The 24,947-nt window shown below is 48.0% G+C and overlaps 8 protein-coding genes across 8 annotated transcripts; 3 read left to right on the forward strand and 5 right to left on the reverse strand.

Annotated features, from left to right (window-relative positions):
• Positions 1-1,086: 1,086 nt before the first annotated feature.
• N7519_007262 (Zn(II)2Cys6 transcription factor) lies at positions 1,087-3,325 on the forward strand (the record flags this gene model as incomplete). The annotated part of the gene is made up of 5 exons (XM_057294038.1): positions 1,087-1,312; positions 1,374-1,428; positions 1,483-2,576; positions 2,675-2,968; positions 3,021-3,325. 5 exons carry the CDS (start codon positions 1,087-1,089, stop codon positions 3,323-3,325), a joined length of 1,974 nt encoding a protein of 657 aa, XP_057148849.1.
• Positions 3,326-3,586: 261 nt separating this feature from the next.
• N7519_007263 (sterol desaturase family protein) lies at positions 3,587-4,647 on the reverse strand (the record flags this gene model as incomplete). Its single annotated transcript, XM_057294039.1, has 3 exons — positions 3,587-3,792; positions 3,851-4,356; positions 4,421-4,647. The coding sequence occupies 3 exons, from the start codon at positions 4,645-4,647 to the stop codon at positions 3,587-3,589; spliced, it is 939 nt and encodes a 312-aa protein (XP_057148850.1).
• A 1,146-nt stretch (positions 4,648-5,793) lies between these two features.
• Positions 5,794-8,391, reverse strand: N7519_007264 (uncharacterized protein; the record flags this gene model as incomplete). The annotated part of the gene is made up of 1 exon (XM_057294040.1): positions 5,794-8,391. The coding sequence occupies one exon, from the start codon at positions 8,389-8,391 to the stop codon at positions 5,794-5,796; it is 2,598 nt and encodes an 865-aa protein (XP_057148851.1).
• A 465-nt stretch (positions 8,392-8,856) lies between these two features.
• Positions 8,857-10,316, forward strand: N7519_007265 (putative RNA 3'-terminal phosphate cyclase; the record flags this gene model as incomplete). Its single annotated transcript, XM_057294041.1, has 2 exons — positions 8,857-9,391; positions 9,448-10,316. The coding sequence occupies 2 exons, from the start codon at positions 8,857-8,859 to the stop codon at positions 10,314-10,316; spliced, it is 1,404 nt and encodes a 467-aa protein (XP_057148852.1).
• Positions 10,317-13,632: 3,316 nt separating this feature from the next.
• On the reverse strand, positions 13,633-13,918 carry N7519_007266 (uncharacterized protein; the record flags this gene model as incomplete). Its single annotated transcript, XM_057294042.1, has 2 exons — positions 13,633-13,755; positions 13,841-13,918. The coding sequence occupies 2 exons, from the start codon at positions 13,916-13,918 to the stop codon at positions 13,633-13,635; spliced, it is 201 nt and encodes a 66-aa protein (XP_057148853.1).
• Positions 13,919-16,522: 2,604 nt separating this feature from the next.
• Positions 16,523-17,863, reverse strand: N7519_007267 (putative inositol 5-phosphatase; the record flags this gene model as incomplete). Its single annotated transcript, XM_057294043.1, has 1 exon — positions 16,523-17,863. One exon carries the CDS (start codon positions 17,861-17,863, stop codon positions 16,523-16,525), a length of 1,341 nt encoding a protein of 446 aa, XP_057148854.1.
• Positions 17,864-18,491: 628 nt separating this feature from the next.
• Positions 18,492-20,552, reverse strand: N7519_007268 (putative pyruvate carboxylase; the record flags this gene model as incomplete). Its single annotated transcript, XM_057294044.1, has 3 exons — positions 18,492-18,815; positions 18,905-20,447; positions 20,503-20,552. The coding sequence occupies 3 exons, from the start codon at positions 20,550-20,552 to the stop codon at positions 18,492-18,494; spliced, it is 1,917 nt and encodes a 638-aa protein (XP_057148855.1).
• Positions 20,553-20,845: 293 nt separating this feature from the next.
• On the forward strand, positions 20,846-22,744 carry N7519_007269 (uncharacterized protein; the record flags this gene model as incomplete). Its single annotated transcript, XM_057294045.1, is given in 4 exon segments — positions 20,846-21,164; positions 21,178-21,536; positions 21,629-22,211; positions 22,266-22,744. The coding sequence occupies 4 exon segments, from the start codon at positions 20,846-20,848 to the stop codon at positions 22,742-22,744; spliced, it is 1,740 nt and encodes a 579-aa protein (XP_057148856.1).
• Positions 22,745-24,947: the final 2,203 nt, after the last annotated feature.

The following is a 24,947-nucleotide window of genomic DNA, read 5'->3' on the forward strand; positions in this document are numbered from 1 at the left end:
TCGCTTTTTCTTTCCAGTCCAGTGTAAACTATTCTGTACTCCTTATGAACTCAACACGACATCGCATCGGATGCCGAAGTATATTGCACAAGCCTTGGGATTTACGGTCTAGTTTGGCACTACCCCATGGTTCATTTAACTCTTAGTCCTTGACCTTGGCTGCGCTAGAGATGTGAACCCCACCGCCTTTTCGATCTTTTGGATATTTTTTAATCTTGTTATGATCCACAAGGTCTGTTTCCGTTTGTGGGGCCTGACCTATAGTCTGGGCATGGTTGTCTTTGATTCCCGGCTTTACCCCGGCGCCTGAATACATTCGTTGCGGACTTTCTCATACACAAAGATCGTGGAGATAATCATGAATTTGTAATTAAAAAAGACCGTGCGCTCGAGAGAATGGGACTTTTCTCCACCAGTGGATATGATACTTTAAATCTACAGCATAGGAAACCTTTTGTACTGCTCCACTAATGATCTGGCCGATTCGATGCAGGTCCTGTGCACGCCAGGGGTGCGGAAATCCCCGTTAAATTGCTCCCATCGCGTAAATGGTAAATAGATTCCGAAAAAGAAAAATCGGCTTACTTTCAATGGTTGGGAAAATAACTAGAAACCGAGAACTGTCCTCCGGGTGTCCAGTCCACCCCTTCATGGGTATCCGGGGTTTTTCCAAATATTATTGCACATGCCATACATGTCAAACATAGGAACTACAACATAGAGATGATCCCACGTTGAACTGTGGTCATACACATAAGATCAGCAGCCTTTCTCCAGTGGCCCCGCCAAAAAGAAGCGTTTCATTAGCAAAGCATAGTATGCAGCGTTATTAGCGTGGTTTATCACTTACCCTTGCAGACTCTACATAGCATGGCATGGTCAAGCCCTGTCCCATTTGTCCTCAGTAGTTTATTGAAGCCTTTGGGCTGTAACTCCGACTCCGTACTCCGAAGTGCTCCCGAGGTCAGGCGTACATTGCCCGAATAAATGACAAATGTTGATATAGTCATCGTTCCCTTCAGTCTTCATCCAAGAACCTCACCTAAGATAGTAATAAAATAGCCTGTTGAAATTGAAATCGAATTTATGCGACTTTACGAATCAATATTTGCCAACCTTGGAATTTGTGAAGGATTCGGCCACGCACAGATGGAATTCGTCCACGCGCTGACCTTCGTAGCCGCCCACTGCCCCTTTCCTTTTTTTTCCTTCAGCTTTGCAATGAAGGCTGCTTTCGACATCATGTTTCAATGTACACTGTGTGAAAAGGCCTATCAGAGGAAGACGCATTTAATTCGTCATGAAGCGACCCGTAAGGTCCAATGATCCCCGATTACAAATGTGAATACGGAGTAGGCTGACCACCCTCTCAGATACACAGCAGCCCTCTTCCAGCTGTCCTTTATGCAGCAAAGCATTTGTAAAGCCGTATGTAAACTATCTTCACCATAAATAAAGAACCGTGATCTAATGTTTCGAAAGTGAGGTCGCACGAAGACATATCAAAACCTGCGCAAAAAAGTTCAACCAACCTGCGCCTCCTGCAGCCAAGCCAGGCAGGAAAAGGCATTCCTGCGAGCTATGCTTCTTTGCCAAAGTATCATGCGACCGAAATTCACCGTGCTCTCGCTGTCGCTCCCTTGGGCGACAATGCACTTTCGTAACCCAAGAGGTGCCTTCCCGGGATCCCAGTTGCTCTGCAGTAACCTCGCTCTCGCCGTCTATAACCGTATCGCGAGCCACCTCAAGAGACAGTGGGTCATTTTCTTTTCTCCAACACTTTGCCAATCCTTCTTTCCAAAGGGACAGGCTGGCAATTGGGGAAACGGCAAAATGTTCTGTTCGAAGAAACCTCGAAACACTCAATTCCCATATCGAAGATGCTCTCGTTCCCACTGATCCTATGTCGGCTTTTGGCGATTTCCAACTTACAAGTCTGCCTTTCCAAATACCATCAACTCTACCCTCTTTCACGGATGATTATCTCCTTCAGTTCAACCCTGATACACTCTTTCCTTCGAAGCTATCCAACCAATTATCCGTGATTATGACAGAGTTGGTCGACACTTCAAAGTCAATGGGGCTTGGCACTGCAGGAACGCTAAACCCACTTGATTTTATGGAGCTTTCTACTCTGTTGGGGGTCTCCAATATCTCCGCTTCTATCTCTGCGTTCTTCCACTCTCTTCACTGGCATTTACCCGTGGTGCATTTTCCAACCTTCGACCCAGGGAACATCTCCAATCCTCTGTTACTCTCAATATTTTTATCCGGTGCCACATATACTATTCCATTGGATGGAGGTGCCCTACCATCCGGTCTCTTCGATGTCGCAGAAGAGTATATATTTCGGAAAATTGCGGATCTATCGACGGTCGCTTCAACGAAAGACCAGTCGCATCTGTTATCAACTGTACAACTACTACAAAGTGCTCTCATTATTGAGATGCTTCAATTTGGACAGGACAATATGCAAACAAGACGTCGCATTCGCATCGTCCGACATCCATGTTTGGTATCCACCATACGATCCCTAGGGATTTTTCAGCTCAAGCGAGGAACCGCTCCCACCGTTTGTGATGAGAGGACTTGAGGGAATTTAGTGGCGGAAGAAACGTGTATACGGTACTATACCCCCATTCTCTCCGATCTTTCGAGGCGCACCGCTAACCAGCTCCAAGAATCGCATGTTGGGTCTTTCTAGCGGATGGATTCCTCACAGTCTGCTTCAAGAACCACCCGTCAATATCGGTCTTCGAAATGGACTGTCATTTTCCCTGGAATGCCGGGTTATGGGAAGCCGAAAACGCATCCTCTTTCAGCAGAATTGCCATGTCGCACTCGACGGAGCTCCCGCTTCCTCCCCTGAAAGATGTGGTCACGCAGTTGCTCGAAACCCATCTAAGTAATGACCGAATACCATGGGGTCTTTCGGTATCAGTAGAGCATCTCCTAATTCTGATTTATGGTATGTGACCAAAACCAGCCAAATGATTGATTTGCTAACAATGTCACAATAGCCATTAACTCCCTCGCATTCCAGGCGAGAGCGGGCTTGTTAAGATACCTATCTCTCGATAGAATACGCTGTGCATCTGGTAACTGGAAGCTCATCTGGGATTCTGTCATTGGTCTCCTGGATAAAGATCAATTTCTTCACCTTGGGTATCCGAAACACGCTCAGGAGCTTTGGTGGTTGTTGAATGCCACGCTGGATGCTACCGGTAGATCTGATGTCAGCCTTCGGTATATGGATAACACTGCTACCGATGACTTGGGGAATTTGAATGAATTCATTCAATGGTGCCACCAAGCTCCGTCATGAGGTTGGATATAACATGATATAGCTGGGTTATACATGGGAATTCGTATTCCATCCCGCGTATGCTGCAATTTGTGGCTACTTATTTTCCTCCTTTTGGCCAGGACAATTGAAATCGAAAGAGACATACAAAACTATATTTTATTATTAAATATTACTATCCTCTCGAGTCAAATGAAGACCCCGTCAATAACAGAGGCCAGATTAGCGATCGACTATACTGGTACATTTGAATACAAAACCCGCCCTTTTAGATCATCCATCTCAATCGCATTTATCTCCAAGTTTCTCCTTCCCATCCAATTGCTGGCTTTCCATAAAGCTATCACCCTTGGGTTTTCGATACGTTCCTGCCAGGCGATCCCATGCCGTTGTAAACTGACCATAATTGTAGTTAAAGTACAAGTGATGCATCGTATGACAAGAAGCACCGTTAATCACCACCGATGTCGGCATGTACTCAGCGTCATCTGTGGAAACAATGTAAGCAACCATTCCATCGTTCCATGAGGACCAGAGAGAACTCACGAATCAGCACTGTCCATACAGTGACAAAGATAAACAGCCCCAGATAAGCACCTTTCTGCAACGGAAAAACCAACGGATAGACATGGTACGGCAGACTCTGCGACCACCCATCCAAAGGATGAAACGCATAACTGGCGAACGGCGTCGGCACAGCCCATTTATGGTGTGGTTTGTGAAGCCAGCGGTAAACGCGAGGATGATGCAGACCACGGTGTATCCAGTAGATCCCGCTATCCGTGAAGCATATAAACAACGGATATTGCAGCAAGGTGTATCCGAAGAACGGAGAGTCGGTGGTGAAATCGTATAGCTTCGACCATCCGCGGATCTCTGCTAGGAAAAATGGCACGGTGAGGAGGGCCATTACGGGAATTGCGGAGATGCCTTGGTTGATCTCGAGCTTGATCTGGTTTGGGAGGAATCGTGGGTGTTGGAGGAGTCTTTTGTCGTATACTGTGTGGTATAGTAAGAGGCTACCGAGGAGGTACATTATCATTGCGAAAAGCCTGTTGTGTATATGGAGAACTGAATCAGTCGTTGGGATACTGGACTTTGGGTGAAAGAACTTACCATGTAATCAAGTATAACGACAATGCTTGTCTGGCAATGTCATCTCTCTTCCAGAGGCTTGCCTCTGCCCACTTTGAGGGCTGCATGGGGTAATAAATGCCGACATGTCGGTTCAAATTGGCATTGGTTGGAAGGTGTCCATTGGGAATTGCCGCTGGGTCTGGTGAGAGAAATGCGTAGCACCGATCGAGGACTAATGTATCCAGAATGTCGAGGAAGATATCCATTGGATAAATGTGTTATGTCCTTTGGGAAAATCACCCTACGCAAAACGGGACCATTTCTCTTCTCTTATGTATGGACAATACCTACAAGGGATATACCTACATGGCAATTACCTACATGGAAAATACCTACATCCATAGATGCAGGTGGTTGGCCTCGGCCTATTCGGGGAATACCCACACGGCAAATACCCACACGGCAAATACCCACCCACACGGCAAATACCCACACGGGAAATCCCTACATGGGATTCGTATTTACACGCAGTGATCCACTTAGTACCACGCGTGTATATCACTGGGCGAACTATTCCAAGGATATCCCTACACGGCCATATATAATAGTTTGAGAGGCGTGCGTGAAGGTATCTGATCAAATAAAAACCTTTTGTCTCTTGAATGTGGAAAGTCCTTCGTGCAACCCATGGCGCTCGCAATTGAATATAGGTTATTCAATATAATCCGTGGTCGACATGTGTGGCTATGGGACAATCGAAGAATATATATATCGAGCTTCAACTATTTTTCTTTCCTCAGAGTGCTTTTTTTTCCTGCTCGTGAATAGAACAAAATTAATATATAGCATGTCCGACCAGGAAAGATATTGCCGTCAATCAGTATCTGAATAAATGAGTATTGAAGCTTCCACAACTATGTTGGCTCCGATGTGAATAGTTCTGAGGATTCCCTCATAATATTCAGATGGCCAAGTCCTTCCATCAACCAGCCAAGTGGCTGAGCAGTAACTCAGCCATCACATCTTCCTTGGTCTAGTGGTGATGATTTCCGCTTGTCATTAATTCCGATAAGCGCGGGAGACCGGGGTTCGATTCCCCGAGGGAGAGATTTCTTTTTGCACTTTGTTTCTTTTTTCCCATTTCCTTGAACTGGCTGGATATTGAATGAATGATGCTCGATTATTTCTATTAGGTGGAAATAATGAAAGATAAAAATGGCTGCCTCCATGCTTCGATATCAGGGTAAACAAACTGGCCAACTCCGACCTGGAGCTTTAGTATACATGTCCCAAAAGTGATGGATGAGTGAATGAGTGAATGAGTGGTCAGGATCTCCGAAAGAATATGACAGAGCAAAAAATGAACTACCACCCGAGGTATTCCAATAGCAAAAAGTGTAGGTCCCTCACGTTCAAAGAAAAGCCTCTGTGGTTGTATTGTTGTCAGTGATTTCACCCATTTGCCGACGGCGACTGTCCAAGAACATATCCACCATACGCTTGCTAGAGATCGTGGAATGAATGTCCTGAAGTTGGTGGTAGCTCTCCATCATGTCACTATACTCATCCCGCTGCCTCGCGTTCTCATTGTTTGCACGGTTATCTCGTTGGGTGCGCATAGACCGGAAATGGTTGATCCTACCATCTTGAGCGATTGGAGCACGCCTGGCTGAATAGCGTCGCTGTTGCTCTTTGGTCCAGGATCGCTTCGCTCCCACTCCCTTGGGGGTTGGGGACTCTGGCGGCTGCATGTTCCCAGATCTCAGTCGGATTGGCGACGGTTCTTGATTGCAAGCAACGGGGATTGGCTTGGGTGAAATGTTCTCGCCAGCCTTGGTAGCGGTGTCCATGGACAATGAGTTAGCGTGAGCCTGCGGCACATTTTCTGACTTAGTTGTCTGCAATGGCACGACGGTTCGCATGCCGGAAGCCTGGATCAATGGTCGGGAGAAATTGCTCTGTGACGGGACTTTGTTCTCAGTGGAGGCTTTGCGCTCAGTGATACTTTGGCTGTCTTGAACCTTTACAACTGCTGAAGAGCGAGCCGAGACAGCGACAGGAGCTCGTCGAGCTAGGCTGGTAAAGTACTCATCATCGTCTTGGTACTGCGCATCTTCTCTGATGTGTTCCCTTGTGGGGCTTGCCTGCTCAATTCGTTCGATCTGCGAGCTCATCCATTGCTGCCAGTCTGCACTGGGGTTTTTATGAGGCGTAGAAGATGAAACACGATTGGCACGCTTGGGCGAGCTGTATGTTGTCCGCTGTGGAGCGAAGATGGTCGCTGTTCCTGGTTCATCATGGACGTCCATGTCGGCACTGCCAGTTCTTGTTGGGGTATTGCCACTGGTGGTTCGGGAATAGATACTTGGGGAAACAATATCCCTTTTCGAGGCCCGAGTGCGAGAGACAATAACGCTACCATCATCCTCATCCGATTCCTCGCTCAAAGCGTACGTCGATTGCGGCGATCTTTTGTCTGAAATAGCAGTCATATGTTGATTTTTCACCCGAGACGGCACACCCCGAGAAAATTGCATCGACTTAGCTGAGCGCGGATACTTTCGTGGACTGGATTGATCACCATCACGCGCGGTTGCGAATGAACCAGGCGAGGTTGAGCATTCTTGGCTTGCGACATGGCGGATACTGCGTCGGCCATGTTGGGAGTAGACCGAACTCGTCCGCTCTGGAATCACACGATGCTGCGATACTCTGCCAAAGACCATCTCCTCGTCGGGATCAGACAGGGAATTTTGGCCCATTTGTTTCATCAACGCAGTGTACAAATCTTGACTGTCGACAATGCTAATTCGGTGAGGGCTTGCTCTCACGCCCAAAGGAGATTGATTTGCCGTATCATCCATAGTAGGAGTTCGTGGTAGTTGCTGATCCAGGTTCCCGTCCTCTCGGATCAAAGAAAGAGATTGGCGATGTCCTGGCTTCCGGGTAGTAACTGTGTTCGGCGTGGTTGAATCAGCCCAACTGGTGACGCGCGACTTGGAAGTGCAGAGACTATCGTGGCTGGGAGACTGGGGCATTGCCTGGAAATAGTTAGAATCAATGCCGTCTTCAGTGGCTGCAAGTTTGTGTGGAGAGTATCCCTCCGTGATTTTCCCAATGGGAGTTCCGGCGAGCACCTCAGCGCCATTTGGGGTACCATGTGGCGTAGGTTGATCGGCGAGCCTGGAAAACCCAAACACACGTCTGAATTTGTTTTTGATGGAACTTGAAAAAGACCGGGATTTATGAGAAAGCCCGGTATCGACGCCACCTTCACTTGTGGCCCGGAATGACTTTCGAAACGGCCTGTGCTCCCTCTTGCGTCTGAGTAAGAAAGATGACCGGCGAGGTTGAACACTTCTACCGTCGGGATCCTGAGCGAATTGACTACGAGCAAGCTGAATAGCTGCATCATGACCCTTAGCAGTTGGATCGACTTGTGTGGATTGGTAGCTTCCTCGAAGGAAAGACATGGATCGTCTCATTGTTCGTGGCAGCTGGAATCCAGGACTGCGCTCAGGATCAAGAGGATCACCGCAAGGAAGGGGAGGCACTCCATATGGGGTCTGTGAAGTTCGCTGCCTGGTTGAGAACATTGACTTGGCCTTGCGCAATCGGCGGTATGACGAGGGAACTGAGCTGTCTCGTCCATCAAGTCCATCGAGTTCCGTGATTGGCGGAAGGGCGGCAGGGTCATCGAAGCAATGCGCTCGAGCTGATACGCCGCTCGATTCTTTGGAGTGACGAGGATTTGGAACCTTGGGTAGGTCGGCCTGGCCAACCGACGAGCTATCATCAGTGCTCCGAAGACTCGATCCGGTACGCCTTCGAGGGATGGCCACATTTCCTGGACCTCCTAGTCGTTCGTATGAGTTCTTCGACTCCTGAGACGAGTTTTGACTTGAGCGCATTGCCCGGGAAGCTGCAGCTGCAGCGGCTGCATGCTGCACGGCCGCATCGGGGATCTCCGGGGCTGATCGTCGCGGTTTTCGTATTGAGCGGGTGGACATGGACCTTCTTAGGCTGCGTGTATTGGATGTAGAGGAAAACATGTTACAAAATGTCTGCAGAGTATATAACTACAGGAGTATTGAGAAAACAGGGGATGTAGAGAAGAAGGGATTTGGGAATTTGTAGAGAGAAGATTCAAGACGAGGTCATGGAAGGAAGTACTCCATCACCACCTGGGCAGTACGGAAGGTGCGAAATATCTTCTTCATGGCAACTTCCATGCCTACATTTCTTCCATCCATTTTACAACCTTCCAAGTCCCTTGGATCAAATCTCGATTTCCTTTCCAGCAGAATCAAGCCTTCGCTAAGCGCTAAGAGCCCCAGTGACTCACGCCAAGATGACGCAGCCTCATGATCTGACTCAGGACCAACTCAAAGTCGAAATGAATATGTTAATTGTTTTTCGCACATTTATCGACGCATCCCAAGGTATCAGTGTCAAATATAACTAAATTGCCTGAAATGGCGGCCTCGCGATCTACATCCAAATCAAACCATGTCTATCTGAACGGCCGAACCCTGGAAGGAGGTGGGCAGCTGGTTCGCATTGCCGTTGGGCTGTCTGCATTGACTGGTCGTCCAGTTAGCATTGACCATGTTCGCGGGAACAGAGAGGGAAAGAAGGGACTCAAGAGATCCCACGCTGCAGCAGTGAAGCTGTTGGCCGAGATTAGCGGTAGCAAAGTATCGGGAGGCGAGGTTGGCTCCCAGTCCTTGAACTTCTTTCCGCAGTCTACCAGATCGAAAAGCGGACCGCTTCTGGACTTGTCGCATGTCACCGTAAAGTCTGAATACGACATCAAGCTCACGACTGCCGGTGCCATCTTTCTGGTCTTCCAGGCCCTCTACCCGTATCTGCTTCATGTTGGATCGCAAGCGACTGCTCACTTTGTGAAAGTAACCATAACCGGCGGAACCAACGCTTCTTATTCTCCTTCATATGACTATGCAGCACAAGTCATCGTGCCCAATTTTGCCACGCTTGGACTTCCTCCCTGTCCATTATCCTTCATAAGCGCGGCTGGACAACGGGGCCGGTTGACCTTGGATCAGTCACTTTCCTCATACATACGCTCGGATCTCGATATAATCTTGATGGCGAAAACCAGCCTGAGGAGTCATCAGAAAGAGACAGGGCAGCCAAGCCTGTGTGCAGCTTCCCGCGGATTAACTTGATGGATCACAAACGTGGGAAAGTTACGCAAATTGATATCACAGTGCTAGCACCTGATCAACCCACATTGAACGCCAATGCAGAAGATGGCGGGGGGAGTACCGTTCGTCAGTTTATCGAACAGTTCACTCAACACACTCTCCGTCGTGAAATGAGGAAGCTGGATCCGTCTATATTTGCCAAACGCTCGACTTCGCGTCCAGCTGAAGAGGATGCTCCCGAGACATCATCCAAAGATACACCAGTTCCTACCAAAATCCACACATCGGAAGCTACAAATCACCGCAGCCACGTGTACGTCCTTCTTGTGGCCCATACCTCCTCAGGGTTCAGAATAGGCCACGATATTCTCGGCGGCATAGGAGGTGATCGTCTGTCTAAGCCAAAGAATAAAGGGAAGCAGAAACACCAGCAAGCCCAGGACGCTCGGCATGATTCTCAAAATGAGATAGTATTTTCTGCGGCTGGACATCTAGTCCGCCGATGCGTGGAAGGATTCATCGGGGAAATCTCAGACAAGAGTCCAAATGCCCAGCCAGACCAGAAACCTGCCTCCACCGCCAAGAGAGCTTGTCTAGATAGTTATATGAGAGACCAGGTTGTTGTCTTCGAGGCACTTGGAAAGGCCTGTCACGCAGGTGGGGGTGACACCGATGCAACAGATACCGAAACTCTGGAAGACGAGAGAGGTTGGACACTCCATACAAAGACCGCACAATGGGTGTGCCGGCAGATGTTAGATGTATAGACCGTTGCATCTGGAGAAACATCTACAATGCGGCATCGAAGGCACCAACTGAATTTTGAGCCTCTCTATAGGCTGCAACCTCCACCCAAACAATGATCCACCAAGAAAGCCTAATATATAAAACGTCAATATTAAACTGAGCCCCAGCACGCTCCGTACTCCGTATTGGCTGTAACCTTCGGCAAAAGCAATCTATCCATCGCAAATTTCTTCCGCCAAGTGCCGGTGTCCACGTAACGTGCCCGACCACTTTAGAGCCCGAGATTAAAGGATCTACGCCCCAAAGCGGCTCTTCCAGGGGGCCAAACACTTGCTGGGTCATCCCAGCCGTTCCATGCTTATCATCCAAAGCCGAAGAAGGTTCCAGACCGGAACTAACAACCAATTGGTAACTATTAGCGGAGAGGCGTGTACCGTGTAGATCCGATCGGGTACATCTCCACGACGGCAATGTTTGACGGGTTGACACATATGTACCGGAACAGAGGGTCAAACGGGTGCCTTCAAACGCTTATAGGGCGCAGTGGATATCGAGTGTTCGTGTTCGGGCGACATGCAATAACACGTATCCGCTTTGGCTTGTTGGATATAGACAAGCTCACAGGTGTTTTGAGTTGGATTTCATGTGATCCCTGTTCTTTTCCCTTCTAGACTTTTCGAAATCCAATCTATTTTCTACTGGAGGATTGGCTACGTTGTTGCTGCATAACATGTTGCCGTTATATCGGGATATTAGGGAGACAAGTTAATATAGTATTAATCTACGTAATCAAGAAAGTAATCTAGGATTTCCACCCTTTTCTAGGTAGGTACTTCCTCAAGTTCAGGGATGTGACCCAATATGCCCAATGTGGAAATATAGAGCGATAATCCACATGTGCATTCACCAAACTGTCAACGGGAAAAGCAACGCCACACCGATCATCCCTCCCACACAGCGATCAACAGATCGTAGGAATTCCAAACTAGCGAGAAAATCTCAAGAGCAGACAACCCCTGATGGAACGTGCCAAATTCCCCACAGTTCCTGAAACAGCGATCGATCCGCTAGAGTGGAATGTGGCTGAGCGTAGAAAAAATACGCGATACCGAGCAAAACAGAAAAGAAAAAGGGGCTTGAAATTTCCACGCTAGAGAACCAAAAGAGAAACCGCGTAGAAGGCCAATAGAAGAGGCTAGAAGCGGATATTTAACACTAGACTCGTTAGTTAGCTCCAGGGCTTATTCCACTGGCCTTTGTTTTACATTCAAATGGAGCCTGAATCTGACACAATCCGACTATGGAATGTGGATTCTCTTTTTTCTTCCCGTTCTTCTTTTTGAGTGTTTCCTGGAATGTCTAGCTTACAATAATATAGACAATAGTTTCAGATATGGAACACAACACAGAGTGGAACTATCTATCTCTGAGACAAGCGATCGACATAGTTCTTTTCCTTCGGTATTCTCCTATGTTGTACGGAGAAAGGAGAACGCAGTACGGAGAACTTTGCACGGAGTAGACGGCCCCCTTTCCCCGTTCCTATAGTCTAGTCTGCGTATGACACGCCCTATCCACGTCCCCAGTAAAAGAAGGTAATTACGTAGCACATCGCAGCAAATCGTACATCGTCATCGTCATCGTAAATCGTAGAAACCACCCCCTCGGAACCAATAATTCTCCGGCAAAAGCCAGGCCCAGTTCAGTCTAGATCTGCCCCCAAAACACCCGCACATGACTTTCACAAGCGAAAGCCAATATCCCGGGATGTATCCGCAAGCCATAACGGCGTCAATGCAATACCACCGAGAGCTTGTGCATTTCTATGTATGTGTGCGCCCACCAAAGACAGGGATACCCCCCCTGCATGACATGAGCTCTCGACAAAAACCCGATCGACGACGGTCGTACTAAGCCTAAGCCTTGCACAAATGCCTTTATTGCCTAACCGTACGCGTGCAACGTCGCGCGGCCACTTACTAGAAAAAGCATGCCACCCGTGCATCGACAAGGCGCAGATCTACAGATTCGGGCTGAGGTCTAGATCGTGACAGGGATCTTGTTACAAGGGTTGGAGTCGGCATTCAGCGGAGTCGGGGGGGTTGATGCGACACGATGGAAATGGATGGGCTGGGTGGTGGGTGAAGGGTACCCGAGGGTACCTTACCTAGGTAGGTACCGTGCGAGTTTGAGGTGTTGTTGAGTCAGCGGTGATGGGTGAGGTGTGTGCACGGGCAGATTTCTAACCTTTGGGGTAGATGCGAAATTTTTTTTCTTTTTTTGGTATGTTGGCGCTCGGATATCTGTTTCAATGTGAGACGCGGGAGTTATTGCGGCTGAAAAATGTTAGCGAAGAGCATTAGCCGGGTGCCGGATCCCCACGTCGGGTCTGGGAGAGGGGTGTTTGGGGGCTGAAACTTCACAGCCCCAGTGCAGTGCCACTGGGGCTGAGGGTGTCCATCGAGGCCCGAACACGCTACTGCAAAGATAGGCAAGTGGGTGTCGGGTTTGAGAATACAGAGGCTTGCTGACAGGGCTGAGTATTCTGATTTAGTTCTAGATTATACAAGGATGAAGACGAGTCGGCATAGAATGTCAAGACACAACAGTATGAATTCTGTAAATAGGTATATAGCACTAGGGGGGAATGGTCATATGATAGCGCAAGTAAAACAGAGGGGTATGGCATCACCGTTCACAAAGAAAAGAGTCAACATCAGTTAAAAGAGCATAAAAATAGGGCATAAAAACCAAAAAACAAAAGAATATCGAAGCACACGTATGCGCAAGGAAAAGAAGGGGTCGATCAACGATCAACCGGAGAGTTGAAAGAACCCAATCCATCAGCGCCACTGCCCTCCAGTGGCAGATCCATGTCCGTAGGTATCCATGCAAAAAGAAATGCGATCTATCCTCCATGCAAAACAGAATAGCGGGCCGTTCTTTGTCCTAGAAACAAACCCAAGCGAGTGAAAAAGGAAATGTTCGCGAAGTTCACGCCAAGTTTCCCAGTTCCCAAAGGAGATTCGTAGAAGCTCACTCATTAGCCCGGCCAATGTGGAGAGAGTTCAGACGAGATCAAAGAGGTGAGGTAATATGAGAAAGCCAGGAAATTAGGCGATCAAAGCAAATGGCAGGTCGCCAAATATAACAAAGAAACTCCCGGCGATGCAGATGAGAGATGTGGAGAGGGAGAGAGAGAGTAAGAGGCAAATAAGAAAGAACAAAGGAAGCGGCCGTAGATCATGCGAGGTGAATCCCAGCCGGCAGGACGCAACCTAGCAAAGAGCTGGGTTATTCTCCGGACCGTCCCGGGATGTGCGAGCTTTGCATTCATTACAGCTCTGGCTCAGTGGCTTTAGAGGAAAACTCGCCAAAGAGCTCTGAGGGCAGCGCGCGCTTGTACTCGCGTGGTTGAGCGAAGGGCGAAGCAAAAGCAGGACGGCGCAAGTTTAGAGACTGTCAAGGGTGTTAGAGTTCTATTCTTTGAATGACCTTTTGTCATCGACAAGTTCAAAGATATAATTTCTTAGGGATAACATACAACGCAGTCGGAGCACTTCGCTCCTTGCCGGTTGACACGGCCTCGGCAACCACGTGGATAGTTTGCGCAGGAATACATGGTAGATATTGACCGGGGTTTAGATCAAATGTCGACAAAGGGGAGTTGGCGAATTCTTCTCAAAGAGTCTTGAGAGAAGAAAAGGAAAAAAAAAGTCGACTAGATACTTTTTTCAAGATTAAATGCAACGGAGAATAAGGATCAAGGCTAGAATGTGTAGTACAACACGATGACGTCGGAGGTTGAAGGTTGCGGTAGAAATTCCACTTAGTAGAGAAGTTGAAGAAAAGAAAGGGAGAAGATGACGGGTTTATATCAGAGGCTCAAAAAGATGGCTTAGACATGTAAAAGCCAACAAATACAATTCTTTAGGCAGTTAAATAGGAGTTTTGAATTTTTAGGGTTTTTTATTCCCATTTTCCATTTATTACGACCGTTTGCTGGGGTTGGTTTTTTATTTTTATTTTTAAATTTATTTTTTAATTAAATTCTTTTGTTTTATATTATTCTCAGTATTATTAGTACTGTTTTTTTACCCATTTAACCCATTTTTTTTTTACTGTTTTATATTATTTTACAATTTATTTTTCATTTTCTTTAATCTCTTTCTAACCCAACCATCTGAATCACTCTGTCTTCTTGCGAGGTAGCATTGAGTATATTGAGTACCCTTGGAACTTTCCGGCTTTTTTCCCCTTTAATATTGGTAATGTTCATAAGACTACAACATAGGTATAAACTATAACACTGTCTACGTACGTACTGTTATACTGTTATATGTTGTACTGTTGCACACATGTATTTAGTAGATTCTACTCCTGCAGAGATCGGTCGATCATGATCCTAGACCCGAACATGCGGGTTGATCGGCCCAAATGCTGGTCTTCGGTGCATGAAAGGGGCCAATGAAGCGCCAAACATCAAAAAGAAAATTCAGACGGTAGGATGCATCGTCAAGATCGCGGGATGACTCGCAGTCTCGTCTGTATATTGCAGGGACAGGTGGAGCAGCTGACAAGAGCAGATTTCGAAACAGCAGCCTAATGCAAACCAAACCGTTAAGCTTCAGATTTAGCATTCCGGGACTTCCGTGGACATGGAGGTACAACATACAACATACAATATAGTTGGTAGATTGCACATAAAACATATAACTAATGTGGACCTCACTTCGTCTACTCCGTAGTTATTTTAGTATTCGAGAGAGTGCCGGGTTTCAGAATGAAGCCTCGATTCCTAATGGGTCTTGGGCTCTTGGGCCTCTGCGATGGAGTCTGGGTTTTTGTTCTGGAAAAATCTCCACCGAACTCAGGGGATTCCTCGATTTTCCACTTCAGGCTCGTTTGTAAGTTTGCATGGAACATTCCGATCCTTCTGTGCTGTCCACTTTTCTCCTGATCAGCCCTGTCAATGACATCGTTTGGCCCATTTTGGGTTTTGATTATGTATTGGCACTGTATATCCAACCCCCTATTCTTTCTACTCTATATATTAGATGATCGTTATCTTATATATCTGTATAAACCAATGACAATTCAATATTCTATTTCTTGAAACTTCACTAGAAACAATCGAATTCAATAGCCCTTTGACTTGGTCCTACATTTGTATGGTTTCTCCCTTTCATCCTGTGGAGGTTGTGGAGCCCGGGCGTTTTTTTTTTCCGTCGTTTTTTCCAGCCCAGCCAGAAACATTCCAAAGGAAATGAGATATCGTACGGAGTACGAATGCCCAAAATGCAGGGCTTACTTGTCAGATCCAATGCATTCCTTAAAAGTCCAGATCTATACACGTTTAGACCACACACCGCCTCTCATGAAACCTCTTCACATTTTTCTTGGCAATTCAGGTCGTACGGAAGGCTAGACGTGTCTCTTTTAAATTGTCTGGAGAGGAAATTAAGCTCCTTGCTAGTCACTTGACCAGTTCATGTGGTTCCATGCGTTATCGCACGTTTATTAATGGTGACACATCTAATTTACCTTCCAAGGTTGTAAAGAGCAGTATTTTCGGATGTCGCGGCGAAATAGTGGACCACAGTTCAGGAACAGAAACATTTGGGAGTCTAGAAGACAATCGAAGTTTTACCTCGGCATCTGGACTGTCACAGCCAAAAATAAAAAAAAACACCCGGTGTGACAAAGTGGAGGAGACTGAAGTGTGGAAACCTTACTATGACAGCAACAGCAATGACCCAACAATGAGAGACCTGTACCTATGCAGAGCTACCTAGGTAGGTACAGTCTAAGCCCAGTCATCACTCATGGGAACCTTAGACCTCTCGGAGAAGCCAGAAACAGGCGATAATCGGAGGGAGAAAAACCAAGAAATATGACCTCATCCAAGAAATCCAACCCCTCTCACCTGCAGAATGCATGACCGTTTCGGATCGGCTCGGTTCATGTGACTATGTGACTTGATCCGTACTGCCTAGTTTAGGCTGTTGCTAAATCATCAACATCCATTGTCCATTGTACATAATTGGGACTGCAGCCGGTAAGACTTATTAGCTGGACTTTCTCATCCAGTGCCGGTTCTGGCGACTGGCAGCATTGCATGACATTCTTCCGAAAATACCTAAGAGACAGCAGGGCAGGGCGAGATATCTGAAAAAAAAAGAAAGGAAAAAAAAACCTCTCCGAGCGCCATTCACCACACCGCCACTTAAACCTCCAGCATAGATCGAAGAATGAACCACGCCCCGAAAATACCTAGCAGCGACGCGAGCAACAGTCCGTTTCCTTCCCTGGTCAGTCCCAGATACGCAAGAGCACCCACAACAATCTCCTTTCGTCGCGCCGTATCTCGCTTGGATTTCCAATTCGGATCGATAGAGAATGGAGCTACAGCCCGGACGTTCTCAGTGTTTGAAGATGCAGCAGAGGGCCGCAGTGGCACCGATGCAACGAGCGCAACGGGACGATGATCAGACTGTGCGAAGAGAGGAAGTGCATCATAAGCGATCGGTTTGACCTTTCCAGCTTCACCAACCCAAGAGGGCTTATCGAGGAAGAGGACTCGATCGCACCAACTGGGCCAGCGGTGATTCGACCAGTCCCATTCATGATCACCAGTGTCCAAGCCCCGGCGGACAGCTTCGCGCGCAGCATCCGAGTATTTGTACGTGGGAGGGAAATCGATCGGCGCCTCAGAAAGACTGTGGAAGGTCCTGCCATAGCTCATCTCGCGCACGAGTTGGTCGTTCTTCAGAAGGTGGGAGTAGTGCGACGGGTTATCGATATCGACATTGCGGCGGGGGAAGTGTTCAATCTCCCGAATCGAGGGTCCGATATTCGACGTGCGGTAGTTCAGGTCTCCGGCAAGGAATAGGTAGGCGTTTGGCGCGAAGAGATCTCTGCGACTGCCCTCCGCGTGCGCCGATGCAGCATCGTCGAGAAGGCTGGTGTTTTCGTCCACGCTTGACATCTCCGCTAGTCTCTTGCTGCCATTGCTGTTATGCGTGAACACGAGACGCTCAACAATGCTCTTCCAGTCTAGGTTCCTTTGTTCGTAGGAATCCTCCATGGGGGCGAGATGGGCCGCGACGAAAGTGAGGTCCACGGTCTTGGATGGGTGTCCTTCAACAACGTATCCCAGGCGTGCCCCGACAGCGCCCTTGTTTCCCATTTCCTGGACCCCGAGGCCGACGTGGGCTGTGTCTCTCCAGGCGATTTTGCCAAGGGTGTCATCGCGCGCGAAAAGCATCAGGCCTGTCATTCCCGTATTGTCGGTGAGGAAGTTCACATAGTGGTGGTCCCATTTTTGTGCCGCGGCTTTCTGGACGGCACGGCGGAATACATCGAAGTAAGGTAAAAGGAAGGATCCTCCGAGGAACGAGTAGGCGATGGGTGCGATCTCTTGTAGCGAGAGGAAAATCAGGTCGGGTGCGGAGCTCCCCGCACCAGACGCGGGGAGTGCGTCGAAGAAGTGGTTCGCGAACACGTCGACATCGGCAAAGTTTCTCGCACAGTTAAAGGTCAGCACATAGACACCGAGAGCGTCCATCCTGAGAATTTACTCTGTTCAAGCCAGAGGAGACAGAAGGGTAGAGGATGGTGAAGCTGAGGCGGTGACGTCACATGGAAAAGTGACCGCTTTTTCTTGACCGCCTGCCTCGGCCTGCGAAAAGTAAACACACAGAACTCGATGGATTTTGGTCTGAAGAGATCATCTGATACGTGCAAAAACAAATACTTGCGACGAATTATTCTAAATAGACATTGGTGGGTATCTAAAGGATAGAACAAGATATCTAGCCAGGCATCTATATAATATAGAATACGACGTTCAAAAGGATATATATAATTTTTTTAAGAAGAAAACAGACCAACGTCACGTCTTTATATCGTCTCAAACCAACTGTATTCGGACTATCCAGGCACTACTCCGTACATCTTCAAAGACTAATTTCTTAAATGATTCCTTAGCCAAAAAGCAAAAAGAAATTCTTGTGCATCATCCGTGAATCGAACACGGGCCTCGTCGATGGCAACGACGAATTCTACCACTAGACCAATGATGCTGGAGGACCAGGCGAATCGGAGAGCTGATTCGTTGGCGATATATGGGACTCACGAATTTGATTTGTAGAGGGAGTCAACGCCATATCCTCGATGGTCTACACAACGCAAAATCATAACTTGCCCCGAACTTCCACATTGCCATTATTTGGCTCCAATTCGACCAAAAGCATACCCTCAGCAACATCCTCCTCTTCATCCTCCATCTCATAAACCCATTTGACCCGCCCACTTCGAGGGCTTCGTACTTCGAGCTCCATCTTCATCTGCTTGATGAAAGCCAGGACCTGATTTTCAGCAACAACCTCTCCATCCGATACCAGTATCTCGATCAATTTGCCCGAAAGAGGGAGGATGATGTGGTGAGGATTCTTTGGATCACCTCGGCGATGTGACGAGGACACCAATGCTGATGCAGCAGTCGTGGTTGTTTCGAGCTGCATCCGATAGGGACTGCGCCCTGCGAGGTCGGAGTCGTATATTCGATTTCGGCAGCGAGGGAAGTTGGGAACTCATTGCGTAGTACCCGGGACAGGCGCAGATGGTGGGCGACTTTGTCTGATCGTTGAGAATCCTTCGATAGAGGTTCCAGTGTGATTGACCACGCATCTCCTTTTCGGAACAGGAGATTAGACGCTGGCAGTCCACTTTGGGAGACAGCTTGCTGTGAAGGTCTGGCGGGACCATCTAGTTCCCGCAGAGCCTTCGATATGCTCTCCCCTTGCTGGAGAACTGCGTCGAGGTCGAGCCCCAGCCATTGCGTGTCGACTTTGCCGGCCATGAAATCAGGATGGGCCACGATCCCCCGTAGAAGATTGATATTAGTTTTCACACCGTAAATCCTAGAATCAGCCAAGACCCGCTGGGCTTTTCTAACGGATGCTTCCCAGGTGGGCGCAGTCACGATTATCTTGGCTAACAGATTGTCGAAGTTGGATCCCACAACCAGTGCGGGGCCAGAGACATTGACATGAGTATCGACCCGGATTCCGTGGCCACTAGGAACACTAAACCCGGTAACTTTGCCAATGCTTAGAGCAAACCCGTTGCTCGGATCTTCAGCACACAGTCTAAGTTGGATTGAAAAGGCATTTGGTGGAGGATGGCTTGCGTTAACCTCAGCACCGAGGCCCAGCTGATGCAAAGTGTATCCCTGGGCGAGAAGAAGCTGCGTCTGCACCAGATCTATCCCACTGATAGCTTCCGTAATGGTGTGCTCGACTTGCAGACGGGGGTTCACTTCCAAGAAGTAGAATTCCCCGCGCTGTTCACTGACAAGGAACTCAAATGTCCCCAATGACCGATAACAGATTTCACTTGCCATCCTGAGCGCAGACTCAATCACTCGACCGACCAAAGCTCTGTCCCGCACCAAAGCCGGGGCGCATTCAACCACCTTCTGAAACCGCCGCTGAGCACTGCAATCTCTTTCCCACAGATGTCGCACCTGACCCGTCCCATCACCAATAATCTGAATCTCAACATGATGGAACCCGTCAACAGCAGCTTTCTCAACAAAGACAGTCCGCGACGGCGACTCGCCAATCGCCCTCTGAATACTATTATCCAGCTCATGCTCCTCGCGAACAAGGCGAATCCCGCGACCGCCTCCACCATCAACAGCCTTAATCATAACCGGGAAACCAACCTGCGTCGCAAACGCACGTGCCTCGTCCACGCTGGTTGTAGGTTGGCTCATGGCTTCCAATACAGGGACGGCACATTGTTGCGCTAGCTGCTTTGCCTGCAGCTTATCACCTGTTCGGGCGAGGTTTTCCCACCCAGGTCCTATGACGAGAGATCCCGCTTCGTGCCACATGCGATGCGCGAATTCGGCGCTCTCGCTGAGGAATCCATACCCGGGATGCACGGCGTCAATAGAATGTTTTTGGGCTAGCTCTACCAGGAGGGAAATGTCGAGATAGGACGATGCTGATGGGATTTGAATCGCATGCTGTGGTCGCCCTAGATCGCAGTGCGATCGGTCGTCTGATGTGTAGAGAGCGATTGTCTCGACTGGCTCGGGTAGCTCTCGTGCTGCATGGAGAATACGGACGGCAATCTCTCCTCTAGAAAATATAAAGTAAGCATCTTATAATATTATTGTGTTGTAAAGGGTCATACCTGTTGGCGACCAACAATCGCTTGATGGGGCGTGTGTGCGGGGATGACATTTGGGGTGGAAGGGGAAAATCCGGGGTAATTGTATGCAAAGGCACGAGGAAGCAGATAAACGAAATAGTCTATGATATATTCAGATAGATACTAATTGAAACACTTCAAGATATTTCAATACAAGCTACTTCCATCATTGAGCAAGATATTATAGCTCGACGTGGGCGACCTCGGCCCTCGGTCTGCCCACCCCCTCAGTAGACCAAACCCTTAAACATCTCCAATTCTACATATGTACATTGTAGTCGAAGAAAATAAAAGAAATAAACCAACCTATATCAATTGTTACACCATGACCAAAGACAACGACAACCCACCGACCAGAACAGGCAAAGACCAAGCCACCGACCGTCTACACCAAGTCTCATCCCATATATCCCCACCAAAAGACCAACCAAGAAAGCCAAAGCCAAAGCCAAAGTCCACAGAAAACCGCCTCCCAGCTGACCACTCAGATGTACTAGGCCAACTCTCAGCTCTGCGCGAAATAGCCGCAAAACCAGACCCCAACAACCGAGGCTACGTACGGCAAAAGCAAGCAGGCAAGCTATGGGTACGCGAGCGCATCGAGCAACTCCTGAGACCCCAACAGCTTTCAAGAAATCGGCTCCGTCTCCGGCACAGTGACATGGCAGAAGACCGCACCGATGCGCGAGAAGCCCGTCTCCTTTGTGCCAAGCAATAACATCCAAGGCGCCGGACTCCTTCGCGGCAGGAAGGTCCTTCTCACGGCTGATGATTTCAGTATCCGGTCTGGACATGCAGACGGCGCGAGCCACGGAAAGACGGTTTATGTGGAGAAGCTTGCTATTGCGCTGCGTGTGCCGGTTGTTAAGCTTGTTGATGGGAGTTCGGGGGGTGGGAGTGTTACGACGATTCGGAAGGAGGGGTGGAGTTATCTTCCTCATGTTGCGTCCTTTCCGTATGTTATTCAGCAGTTGAATATGGGGATTCCGAATTTGGGGGCTGTTGTTGGACCTGCGGTAAGTTTGTGTCTGATATTTTCATTTCGTCATTGTTTTTATCTGATCCATTTTGGTATTGGTTGATACAAGCTGAACTGACCGGCGTGTAGATTGGACTTGGTGCCGCGAGAGTGGTGTCTTGTCACTTCTCCGTGATGGCAGCTGACATCGGAGCACTGTTCAATGCAGGCCCGAAGGTTGTTGAGGGCGCAACTTTCGAAGAAGGTCTCGACTTCCAAGACCTGGGTGGGCCTATGGTCCATTGTATGAACGGCACGATCGATAACCTCGCTGCCAATGAGGCAGAATGCTTTGAGCAGTTGCGGGTAGTTCTGAGCTATCTTCCCAACAGTGGGAGCGATGCGCCGCCAACAATTCCCTGTACTGACTCGGAAGAGCGCGAGGATATTGCACTGCGGAGTATCATACCTCGACGACAAGCACGCATGTACAATGCCCGCTCAATCATCACGTCTGTAGTCGATAAAGACTCGTGGTTCGAGATCGGAGCATTATGGGGACGGACTGCAATTGGTGGACTTGCACGCCTGGGTGGCCGTCCTGTTGGGATTGTCTCTCTGAACTGCGAAGTGAACGGAGGCGCACTGGATGCCGCTGGCAGCCAGAAATTAACGAGGCTGCTGAAGTTGTGTGATGTGATGAATCTGCCTGTTCTGCAGTTTTTGGACGTCCGTAAGTGATATCGTCTCATCCTAGATCACTTTGAATGAGCTGACATGTTTGAAGCGGGTTACGCCATTGGAACCGTTGCAGAGCGCACGGCGGCAATGCGTTGGGGTGTCGAGCTCGCCAAGGCTTACTTCAGCACCACTGTTCCGGTCTTCAGTGTGGTCACACGGCGTGTCTTTGGTGTGGCCGGTGGTGTTATGTTGGGTTGTCGTGATCCGTCTATGCAGGTTGCTTGGCCGTCTGGACAGTGGGGTTCGTTGCCTCTGGATGGCGGAATTGAGGTTGGGCATCGGCATGAGCTGCGTGAAGCTGAGAAGGTTGGAAAGAAGGAGGAGCGGTATCAAGAGTTGGAAGAGGAGTACCTGCGGCTGATGAACCCTGTTCGTACAGCGAATGCGTTTGGGATTGAGGAAATTATCGACCCGAAGGATACGCGGAAGGTGTGCTGTGGATGGGCATCGCATGTATATGAGGTGCTTATGAAAGAGAGATTAGCAGACCGAGCCTGTGGGAAGGTCCAGCCTTCTTTTGCCTGATAGAAATTGAACTTGTTATGAGACATCAATCAATATAGCAATACAGTATGCATCCATAAGAAAAGGAAGTGATGTCGCACTGGAACGATACCGTGACTTTCGAGAGATTTTGTGTCAACGACAAAAGCGAGCCGGAGTCCACTGATATACTATCTGCTGACTCGGGCGATGCCTACGTTCTTGTCGGGGTCAACATCCACAATGGCCCAACTCAATTGAATCCCGCTAACCTAGGATATCTTAAGCATTGGTATTGATTCGAGCGAACAAATGTATTCAAATGTTCTATTGTTGTTTCAGAGACCACGAAGAAGTGCGAGAATAGAATTTGGAAAAGAACAAACGCGACACCTACGCCTACGTTCTCCTTTGATATCAATATAATACGTTCAACGCTATATGTCTAAAGCTCAGTCGTCAAATGTGCAAGTCATACTTGTAGATGAATGTCTCCAAAGGTAGGGCATCATATACAGTTCGTGATCTCTAACACAATTCCTTTATGATTGGTTAAGCGCCGATAACAGTTTTGTTATGATGGATCCCTCCTTATAGTTGTGATAACACTATGCCACTAAGTCTATGTCTAATGTTTGTAGAGCCAAAGAACTAGAGGTCCGGCTTCAAATAAGGGCCTCGTATCCCGAACCCAAAGGGTTTCGTCCTTTAGCTGATGGCTTTTATAGATTCCCTGTGACTTTTCGACTATACTTTCTTTGTTCCTAGACGCGTCTCCGGAGCAAACAAATTTGTTTGCTTGCTTGCTCGCTTGTTTGTTTGCTTAGCCTTTAGTCCTAGATCCTGTGTCTCATGAGTCGAGTGTAGGAGACAGTGTTTATAACAAAAATAGTCCGCTCATATAGTCCGTTTCCCTGACGAAGTAAGGTTTTAATAATCTCAGCTATTTCGTCCAACATTGAAGACGAAATGAGGAACTTTATACAAACGTAAGAACATGTCAACATGCTTTTACATGACTTTCTTTAACATCTTTTTGATGTATACGCGGTAAAAAGCATAAACCGCACAGAAGACCTTTCTATGTATAACCATGGGCTCCAATTGCAATTGTCGTTTTGATAACACCGAGATACATGGTCTTTGCTTGATCTTATAGAGGTAAAAAATACAAGGGTTGGCTTCAAATAAAGGACTCATGCCCTGAATTCAAAGGCCATTCCTTTGGCTGATAGTTCCTATAGATCTATTGTAGTCTACTTTATCTTTTAGCCCATTGACCCTTTATACGTAGACCTATCTACAGGTGCATGTCTCCAAAAGATAAGATTTCATAGACAATTGGCGGTCTCTAAGCCAATGTCTCCCCAATTCCTACGTGATAAGTTGAACGTCGAGGACAGTTTGTTATGATTGAGCTCCCCTTATAGCTTTGATAGCTCTAAGCTACCAAGTCTATGCTTAATGTTTGTCGAGGTGAAGAATGAAAGGTCTTGCATTAAACCACTAACTGGTGTCCCGAAGCCGAACGCTTCAATTCTTTCGCTGACGGTCCCCTGGTATTCACTGTTTCCCCTACTCTATTCCCCTTATACCTAGGTGATCCTGATCTATTTGCTATAGACGCGCGCAATTGCTCACGTTGCGCGTCGACGCGCGTAATGCGTAATGCTCGAGTATAAAAGGTCTGCCCCTCCCCCAATTGAACTCTCCTTCCTTCTTCTTCCTTCACCTCTATCCTCTTGAGAGATCATCAGCCTCATCCTCATCTATCATCATCACCTGCAGTGAGTATCGTCATTATAATCTGCAGTGAGTATCATCAGCATCTCCATCTACCATCCTCATCTCAATCTACCATCATGGTCTTCATCTAACATCTATCTTCATCCACAGATATCCTCATCAATACCAACTTCATCCTCATTTCCAATCGCTATGGAAACCATGATGCAGGCTTGCTTCAAGCATGACTGTAACATGTGTCGGGAACACAATCGACACACACAGGATGCACTGCCCTTCCTGGGAGAAATTGCATCGGTGCACTACGCGGGTAACCCGTTTTAGCTTCACCTGTCGCTTTCTCCCTTCCTAGACCGATCCCTGCTCTTTCCAGGTACGTAAGTCACAACCTGGAGCCTCATCCCCATTGGTGGCCCCTCTATTACTACACTAGGTTAAACCTACTGACCGATGACACAGAAAAAAAAAATTCTTGAATTGGTTATACCACTCCTTGGCG

The sequence above is a fragment of the Penicillium mononematosum genome, assembly GCF_028829835.1.
Source record: "Penicillium mononematosum strain IBT 11891 chromosome Unknown utg000003l:1.0-8172316.0:1.0-8177699.0, whole genome shotgun sequence".
Lineage (NCBI taxonomy): Eukaryota > Fungi > Ascomycota > Eurotiomycetes > Eurotiales > Aspergillaceae > Penicillium > Penicillium mononematosum.